Source organism: Panulirus ornatus, chromosome 37 (assembly GCF_036320965.1).
Source record: "Panulirus ornatus isolate Po-2019 chromosome 37, ASM3632096v1, whole genome shotgun sequence".
NCBI lineage: Eukaryota > Metazoa > Arthropoda > Malacostraca > Decapoda > Palinuridae > Panulirus > Panulirus ornatus.
The window spans coordinates 20,329,699-20,339,698 of NC_092260.1; the positions used below are offsets into that span (position 1 = coordinate 20,329,699).

At 42.6% G+C, this 10,000-nt stretch overlaps 1 protein-coding gene across 6 annotated transcripts in view; it reads left to right on the forward strand.

Annotated features, from left to right (window-relative positions):
* The window catches only part of LOC139760563 (kin of IRRE-like protein 1), a 422,115-nt gene that overhangs the window by 151,582 nt on the left and 260,533 nt on the right, over nt 1–10,000 (forward strand). For all 6 annotated transcript variants that reach the window (XM_071683908.1, XM_071683912.1, XM_071683910.1 and 3 more), the window contains one exon: nt 1,718–1,850. In XM_071683908.1, coding sequence (XP_071540009.1) covers nt 1,718–1,850 — 133 coding nt within the window. The remainder of the gene's footprint in view (nt 1–1,717; nt 1,851–10,000) is intronic.

Below are 10,000 nucleotides of genomic sequence, written 5' to 3' on the forward strand. Positions count from 1 at the left end.
GATCTAAGACTGGGTGGCTGGCTGTGAGGTGGGATGTATCTTTGCCTCTGTGTGCGTGTGTGACTGTGTGTGTGTGTGTGTGTGTGTGTGTGTGTGTGTGTGTGTGTGTGTGTGTGTAAGGTTGACATGGTACATGTATGTACGGGCTAGGAGTCATACTGTGCAGCACGTGTGTAGAATTCTCTCCTTGTAAGACACACACACACACACACACACACACACACACACACACACACACACACACACACACACACACACACACACGTCAGCTGGAGCCCCGGAGTCTCCTTCTTATATACAAAAGTAAGCAAAACGTGGGCGGAGGGTGCGTGGGAATAGGACATATGGCAAGCGGAGCCAGACAGTCACAAGATAAATACTGCCAAATCAAGTCGTATGAAGGTCCTCTGGTGGCGCCAAGTAGTACTTAAAGAACAGCAGGGGGTGTATCTCTCCTCACAGACCTGTGGTAACTAAGATAACAGAAAGATACGGTATATCTTTTCTAAAGGAAGAGAGAAAAAAAGAGAGTGAGAAAGCAGCAATTATAAAATGAGAGTAATGTGATTTGGAAATCATCACTGTTGCATTTTCTATTTCTGGAATATGAAACAAGGCTTATTGAAAAGCTTCCTTTGATTTTTGCGAGATTATGAGCATCAAGATTTTTATCATTCTCATCAGAGCAATGACAGTATGATCGTTAGAATTACGGTTATAGCGCGACGCTTGTTAATACAAGAGATGCCTATCGAGAGATATGTTTAAGACATATAAACACAATAGTTTGATGGTATAAACCTTATCTAGAAAAGAAACCACTCGTTTTTAGCGAAAATATATGATAGTTTCACCTAAGGGTAAAGGAAGAAGAAAAAGAAAGTTCTTCCATGCAAAATACAAGTTGTATAAATGTGTTCAAGTAAAGAGGCAACATAAGTCTAGCATACAGGATGGAGACTTCTCGAGTCTACCTCGAGTATAGGGATGTGAATGTAAAATTTGCATCATAGACGTAAAGGGAAAAACGATTATGCTCTGCATTGTGATATTAGAAAACAGATTTAAATGTAACCTCACCAAATGTATTGACAAAGACTCTTGTATATGGAAATAAGAAGATTAAAACGTTTGAAGGAATCCAAGAATTCCATTGTGACTTAGGAAATATACCCATCCGTACGGAATTGTCTTGAGTAAGGGAAACTTTAAAACTATATTTCAACCTAAGATGGTCTTCCTAAGAAATATAACCCGTACCCAAGATGACAAGCATTAACATGCATTACCAGTGGCGTTAGGTTAGCATGCAATAAAGAAAAACAAGAGTATTATGTGTACATGTGAGTGGATAGGCTATTCTCCGTCTGTTTCCTGGCGCTACCTCGCTGACGCAGGAAACGGTAATCATGTAATATATATATATATATATATATATATATATATATATATATATATATATATATATATATATATATATATATATATATATATATATGTATAATGCTTACCCATGCACCAATAAATCACTCCTACATACAAACCCGAGATATGTCAACACAGAACACGAGAAAAATATGTACAAAGCTATATATCAAACACGTATCTGAAAAATACATCAACATTAACAGAGGAAATGAACCTGGGTGGGATCAGACTGGATGACCAGCTCAGGATTCTAGCAAACCTCACGAGTATCCTTCCTTCCCTTCGTCAGGTCCCCTTGTGAACGTGACGGCGGTGATGGAGGGCGAGGCGCTGCTGCCGTGCGACATGTCCACGACGCTCGAGGACGACCTCCCCGTCCTCATCATGTTCTACAGTAACGACTCGGGCACGCCCATCTACACGTGAGTACCCTCTAGCATTTTTGGCCACCTGTATAACCATCCTGTGACTCTGCTATTGCTGAACCCCCTCTACACACCCACCTCCTCAGTATGTCCCCAATTTCGCATCATTACTCTCCTTTTCCACCTTCCTGATGCACGTCAGGTCGACGCCACCCCACCTAAGAACCACTCGGTTACAGGCATCACCATGGAGCACGTCGTCACCCACCGGGTTTTACCTAAGGGTAAAAAGGAGGAAGGTTGGATAAGCAGGAGGTGAGACAGGTGGGTAAGAGGGGTAAGTAGAAGCGTAAGGGAACGGCGTGCTAGAAGGCAGAGGGGTAGGGAAGGTAAGAGGGTAGGCAAGGGAAGGTCGGTAAAGTAAGACACTTTGGGGCAGGCAAGCAGGCAGGAGGGAAGTTAAGAGGGTGAGGTATAGAAAGCAGGCAGGAGGGTAAGGCAGGAAAGTAAGGTAAGAGAGCAGACAGAAAGGTAAGGTAGGCTCGCAGATAATGACACATCCACATAGACCCTCTCCACCCTAGGAAAAAAAAAAAAGAGAAATCCAATTCCTCGTCATCAGCGACACTTTCCTCGGAAGTATTGACCGACTATTGTAAGTATCGACACTTACATTTATTAACCTACACGATTGCCATCTAACTTCCAAGTGTCCCGAGAGATGTACTTTCACAACACGACCATCCATGGTAAAGTAAACACCTCTGAACTTGTGCAAACACCAGTCCACACGGGCTTGACCAAGGAACACATACAAGTAAATATACGAACACATATATATGTAAAAGTGTCATATATTTGTCTAACGATTGGGACTTGAGAAGAGTATACCACTTACACTTAAAACACAGGAGGGGGGACGCACTTTACAAGTACTTATCAGACGTAATGCCCCTATGAAATACCTGGCCACACTCTGATGAGACGCATTTGTGCTTAATTACCCGAATTAGCAGACACAAACGCACTCGTCATACGCACCAGCCAAACCGTATCCCTCATATTAGAAATTCAAAACGCACCATTTCTATGTTGCGTAAGATTAGAGCACAACTTCTCGTATTTACGTAAATCAGTGAGGACAAACTCGCGTCCACACACATCAGAAGAGAAGCGTTTGGGCCATAAACCCGTAGTTTACAAGGCTATTTACACAGAAGCTTTTGGGGGATAGGGCGCTATGACGGTTCTATGCCGAAAAAGGGAGTTATCTATGAGTCTCATTTTCATTAACGAAATTAATTAGGTTCTCTCTTCCGGGAGAATTCGCTGAGGTATAATCATAAAAGCAGATATAGTGAAAAGAACTAACCTGAGGGAATGGGTAGACTAGAAAGATGAATAGGTTTCACGAATAGCTAAAGAGGTAATTAGGGAGGTAGATAATCAGGTAGGTGAAGATAGTGTTATGAGTACATAGAGAGATGGACATATTGATACTGCCTGGAGAACGGAATAAACTGAATGTAGAACGAATTGTACATAGATACACTCGTAGAAACTGGATGAAGCAGATCTCTTCCATCTGTTCTGTCATTAAATTCTCCACAAAAGCCCCCCTCGGAACCAAAATCTTTTGCGAGGATACAGAACTTAAGATGAAAAAAGTGCATGATTTTCTCCGCCATCGTAACTGTCTTGTGCCAGATGTACAGACTGAAAGCCATAGAATCAATAGCGAAGAGATGCTGCGTTCATTGATGAGAGCATTAGTTAAGTGCAAGTGAGATACAAGTCCCTTGAGGATGGCGAATTCGTCAATATGTTCATTGAATCTCTCAAGGACGATGATTCGAGAAGAACAAGAGAATGTTGATTTCTTCAACGACGATGATTGAAGAGTGTAAGAGAGAGAGTGTTGAATGACAGTGGAAGGTTGATTAACAAGGGCAAGAGAGTCTTGAATTCCCCTAAGGACAATGATTAAGAAGAGTAAAAGATGTGTTGACTTCCTGAGGGACGATGATTAAAAAGTGTAAAGGTGTTGAATTCCTCGCGGATGATGAGTAGAAAAGTGAGATCTTTGAGTGTCTTCAGAACAGTACGTTAAGCACAGTGACTAAGAAATGTATGTTTTGGATCCTTCAAGAACGATGATTAAGAAATACAAGAAAATGAAATTGTCTAAGAACGAGGCTTTAGAAACACAGGAACTCGACACCTCGAAGATGATGATCACCAAGCGCTACATATGACTCACTCGAAGTCACCCACTGATTTAGAAGTGCAATGAGCTGAACCTCCCAGGGAAGATGATTAAGAAAAAAAAGATCATCAAATCATCATCTTTCGTGGAGAAGTGGAGATCATCAGGGCAGATATGTACAACATTAGCGGGGAAAGATGGAGGTGTTTGCGCTCTAGCTCGCTCGCTCTCTCTCTCTGCTTCCAACACTCCTTAAGGACTTGAGTAAAATCCAGACATTTAGTTTTTTTTTCTCTTGTTTGCATTGTGGCTCGACTCCGCCACAGCAACTGCCGGATGACTGTGGTATCCACGGCGATGCAGCGGGGTCGTGTTACGCTACCGTATCTTACAGTTATACAGTGACCTTGATGATGGAAAGAGGTTATGGTGCTGTATAAATTCAAACCTTGTCAGTGGAAAATGAGTGTATATTCGACAGTGTGAGACGCTAAAGTGAGTGGAAAATCAATACTGCAGTTCCTTGGTTCGTCAGTGTATATAACCGAAAGATTTGTTTCACGAAGGGGACCTCAAATTCTGATATCAATACACCTTAATACCAGTGCAGTCAGCATTTCCTAGACGACCATTTATCATTCGTAGCACTACCTTGCATCCATTACGCTTCAAAACAAACCCGGCCAAATACAAGGTGGCACGTGTCTGTAGCACGATTAACGACACTGGAAGCCCAGTCGAAGGTTCATGTATTATTTCGGCCTAATAACCCTCACGTAAGCGGATTTTCCCGATTTATTAATGAAGTCTGGAGAATGAGGGAGGGACAATGATACGTCAGGTGGGGATGATTTACGAGTGTAAACCGACGTTCGTGTTCGGTCACCTTCTGAGTGGAGTTCTTTTTTTTGGGGGGGGGGCCTCGTTCGATGCAAAACCAAATCACAGTATTCACTTTGGTCTATTTTTCTCCTGTACTCCTTGAAACTTTAACTCCTGTTCGAGAGAGAGAGAGAGAGAGAGAGAGAGAGAGAGAGAGAGAGAGAGAGAGAGAGAGAGAGAGAGAGAGAGAGAAACATTCTTCTGATATTCCTGAGCGCATTCTTTCAGTGGCAGATGCAGCAAAGTACGCGTTAGCAAACAAGAAATCTATGACGTACGTGTGGCTTCGAGGTGTACCCAGCCAAGTACTTGAAACTAGGAGGAGCAGGAGGCTACCTGATGCATCAGGGGCTTCAGAGGTGGAAGAAAAGGGGGTTTAGTCTTTGCTCCAGGGACGGAACAAAGTAAATCCATGTAGCCTTGGCTTCAGAAAATGAACAAGGTGGTTTACCTGATGCATTCGTCACGGAACATAATGGTTTACTAGGAATGGAACCCACCCAGATGCCTGGTATAGCAGTTTGGTGTAATGTACTGTGCGCCATACAGTTTCTCATAAGACATCCTAAGGCCATTGTGAGACTGAGCTATCTTGAGAGTATTGGCGAGTTCAAGGAAAGGAGGAACGTGTAACTCTCGTCCACCTTAAGTTTTCTCCCACAAGAGGTATCCAGCGCCACATACACAGTGGCAGTGTATGTGGTTGTAGAATTACGAAGGTGTTCAGAGTTTTCGACTAGTGTTTATATATATATATATATATATATATATATATATATATATATATATATATATATATATATATATATATATATATATATATATATGTATATATATATTCCTATGACTCCACGGGGAAAATGACACACGATAAGTTCCCAAGTGCACTTTCGTGTACTAATCACAGTTTGACCTTGCATGGATTTGACCTGCATGAATTTGACCTTGCATGAATTTGACTTGCATATAATGAATAACTCGAGGGTACCTGAACAAATAAATACAAGATACAAACCCACCACCAGAAAAAAAAATTGGCTATTTGTGAAGCCATCTTAAGAAAGCATGAGAGGAGAACCAGGTAGCCTACTCGAATCCCATTAAAGGCTCAGTATACACAGTACCAATCCTGGTATTGGGGGAAACTGATTGGACTTTAGATGACACGGAGGTGAAAATCTAGACCACCTCTTCCCCGAACACTCCGAGATGTCCATCAACAACACGTGGAATCCCTGGAGATTGAACCTGTTCGTGTATTTGGTGAGATGCGCGTGCAAGCTAAATGTGTGTGTGTGTGTGTGTGTGTGTCACCAGAGTGGATTGATTATACTCCAGTGGGGTCTGCGACCCTGTCAGGCAGTCGTCCTCGAACCCTGGCAGCACATTCACACATGAGCGTGTAAACAGGTGACGGGCGGAGAGTAATGGAGCAACGAAGTGTGTGTATGTATGTGTGTGTGGGTGTGGTGTGTGTGTGTGTGTGTGTGTGTGTGTGTGTGTGCACTTCAGAAGCGGCGGAGTGATACAGTGATAGTGGCACGACGTTTTTCAAAGTAGTCACACATGAACGTCTTTTCCATACCTGCTTACATTTCTTGAGATCATAGATCTTTTAACGCGGCTCGCACATAACTCGAACTTGTGTGAAATTTATCAAATGTTATGGAAAACATGGGTTATGGAGCCACCACACCCCATGAAACAACTCGTACACCCAAATATCATTTTTTTTTTTTTTTTTTTTGCCAATGGGAATGAAGTCTTTGAAGTTGATTTTCATAGTAAAGGCCCACACATTGTGACGGTCCATCAGGGACCATCAAAAACTGGAGGGGGGGAAAAAAAAAAAGAATACATCTATGAAATGATATTTGATGTAGCTTTTGTGGAGAGTAGGGACATCAAGCTACAAATTAAAACCAAATCTCCCGGGGAATTGCCTGAAGTAGGGTTACCTTGCTGCCGTTTACAGATGGATGAGGAAGGTATCCGAGAGGGATTTGTCCCTCTGTTGGTTGACTAGAAGGAGGGGAGGGTTGAGAGAGAGAGAGAGAGAGAGAGAGAGAGAGAGAGAGAGAGAGAGAGAGGAGAGAGAGAGAGAGAGAGAGAGAGAGAGAGAGAGAGAGAGAGAGAGGTTAGACAAAAATAGAGACAGATAGATACAAACATACGAAAACAATGAGAGTGACCCCCTCCCCCCTCAAAAAAAAAAGAAGACTAGCAGATACGACGAGAGAGAGAGAGAGAGAGAGAGAGAGAGAGAGAGAGAGAGAGAGAGAGAGAGAGAGAGAGAGAGAGAGAGAGACCCACCCCTCTCTGCAGGAACGTGTGTCTGAATTCTCACGGCACAGGTGACAATGAAAGACGCAGGAGATATATCAGTGAGATAGGATGATGAAGGGTGTCGCCTGCACACACACACACGGGACGCGGTGGTAAATCTGTTGAGAGACTGGGCTGTGCACGGCTGTGATGTGGTGGACAACCTTATGCATATAATGCAAGAAAATAATACGCCAATTACCTGACGGACTTTCTGATGATAACGCAATCATCGATTCTAATCAAAAGCTGCGTTTAAGATTTGACAATGGATGCATTATTTTCCTAGAATTTCCTGCTTAAAGTTTCACACAATTCTTTTGCAGCTATTATTTATCCTTCTGATAATCGCAATTACTCCTTTTTGATCATCACAATTGTTGCATATTATGACGACCTGTTTTTGATAATCGCATCGCTACTTTTTGATAATCTCGGTTACTACTTAACTTTTTGATAATCACAATTACTATTTGTTTTTGATGAATGGGTATATTCACTTACCTAGCGACAGTTAGCCTCCTTAATCCTCTTCCTCTTTGGGGAAAGAAAAAGAAATGAGAACTGAAGAAAGAAAATGATAGAGAAGGACTAGAGAAAGAGGAATAGCTTGTGTGTTTTATTATCTCTGAAACCTTGACATATTCAAACCTCGCTTCCTCAGCTGAAACAACAGTGGAATTCATGTGTACACTATTGAAATTCTTTCGCTGAAATAATACAAAAAAGATTTTTTGATTTATTCTGGGAGATCTGCATCCGGTCAGTCCTTGATTAATTAGCAGTAACATTTATCCTTTGTCGAAAGAATGATGTTTGGGTAGGTTTTGCAGACAAAACCGTATCCTTTTTTCGAGATGTATTTTGCAGGTTTTTTCGGTTTATTCTAACATAAAAACAGGTCAGATTACCAAAGAATAGTTCATTTCTATTATCTGTCGAAGAGCCAGTCGCGAACATATATATATCCTTATTGAGGTCAGGCCTTGTATCAAACAAAGGAAAAAGGTAAAGCGGATGGATAGATAGATAGATAGATAGATAGATAGATAGAGAGAGATGGATATTGTAAGCATTCTTAGCAGGTGGAAGCTTTCTTTAAAGGAAGGGGGCAAATCATGATTCGTAGAGTAGACAAGGAAAGGTGAAGAGCTTCGAAGATGACCATTGCATGGAAAGAAAGGATCACAATACCCCACCTTGGAGTAGGCAGGGACCATAAGGTAATCACTTGCCGCTGTGGTTTACTGTGTGTCGTACGGTTTTTTTCGAATGACGAAGGCACGCCAGCGGCCAGCTCTCTGGAGGAGAAATCTAAGAAATATCTACAAAAAAGAGGAAGAGAGAACCCACAGCGTAGCGGACGAACAGATGAAACCCATTTTACTGTACCATTACCGGAATCCGAGCACAGTGAAGGGCTTTGGTAACGCTCGTCGAACATGTAGTCATGGATAACCATAAGGATTTTCAGGAGAGGTTCTTGATTCTATTATCCTGACTTTCAAGAAAAAGAAAATGCCACCTCACGCAGGACCTTGAGAACAAAGCATTGTCATTCTTAGACAGTGCTTCAAAACGCCTAGTTAACTTTAAGGGATCTGTAGTTACATTTAAGTGTGGAATTCATACACGGGAACACCACTTCCCTGCTCCAGTCCACATATCAAGGGATATTGACCACCTGCAGGGCGTAGCTACCATATTTCAAAGGAACTTCTCGCCAGCTGATGAGGGTCACTGTAGGGGGAGGGTATATCAGAATCTGAGAATTCTAGCGTTCTTTGAGTATGAATGTTGTCAACAACATCACCAGTTCCTGGGAAGAAATGAAAGACCTGCTTGTGAATGGTATTTGGAAGAAGATGCGAGCAGTGTCCGTGAGTTCATAAGGGCATTGTAAGCCTTGCTCAAGACGTAGACTTCGAGGAAGTCGAAAGGTCTAGTGGTGTTGAATTGCTGGACTCGCAGAGTGAAGCTCATGCCATACGAAAGGAGGAGGAGGAGGAGGTGAGCGTTGAAGCTTCACGTCAGCTGATCACTTGAAGCTCATGCCATACGAAAGGAGGAGGAGAAGGAGGAGGTGAGTGTTGAAGCTTCACGTCAGCTGATCACTTGAAGCTCATGCCATACGAAAGGAGGAGGAGGAGGAGGAGGAGGTGAGTGTTGAAGCTTCACGTCAGTTGATCACAGATCAGTTGTCGAATTTCTTCATACGTGTCGACAAATGCCATTGAAATCGTGTGTCAAAAACGTACAATGACCCCAGTCATGAACGTAGCCTGAAAACGTTGTGACTGATGGACGGATGGAATCGTCTTGCTCCAAAGAGCTGAACTTTAAGGAGGACAAACGAGCAGGGCAATCCACATTAAGACTCCCACTTCCGTCCAAGACTTACTCAAGTGGTAACACCGCCTCGGGAAGAGGAGGAGGAGGAGGAGGATAATGATGATGATGATGATGTTAATAACCCACAAGGGAGGAAGTAGACGCTGCTACTCCTACGCCTTCACCCTCCCATTATCCCTCCACTCTCTCATCAGTACCTCTCCGCACCATACTCTCTCTCTCTCTCTCTCTCTCTCTCTCTCTCTCTCTCTCTCTCTCTCTCTCTCTCTCTCTCTCTCTCTCTCTCTCTCTCTCTCTCTCTCTCTCTCTCAAACGTGCACTATTGTTCTAGGTTGATAAACCATTTACCTAGTAGAAGATTGAGTTATCATAGGCCACATCTTTGTAGCGTTAAGTAATGTTCATATCTTATTAACTTTCGAGTCTGAAACCTCTTTTTTTT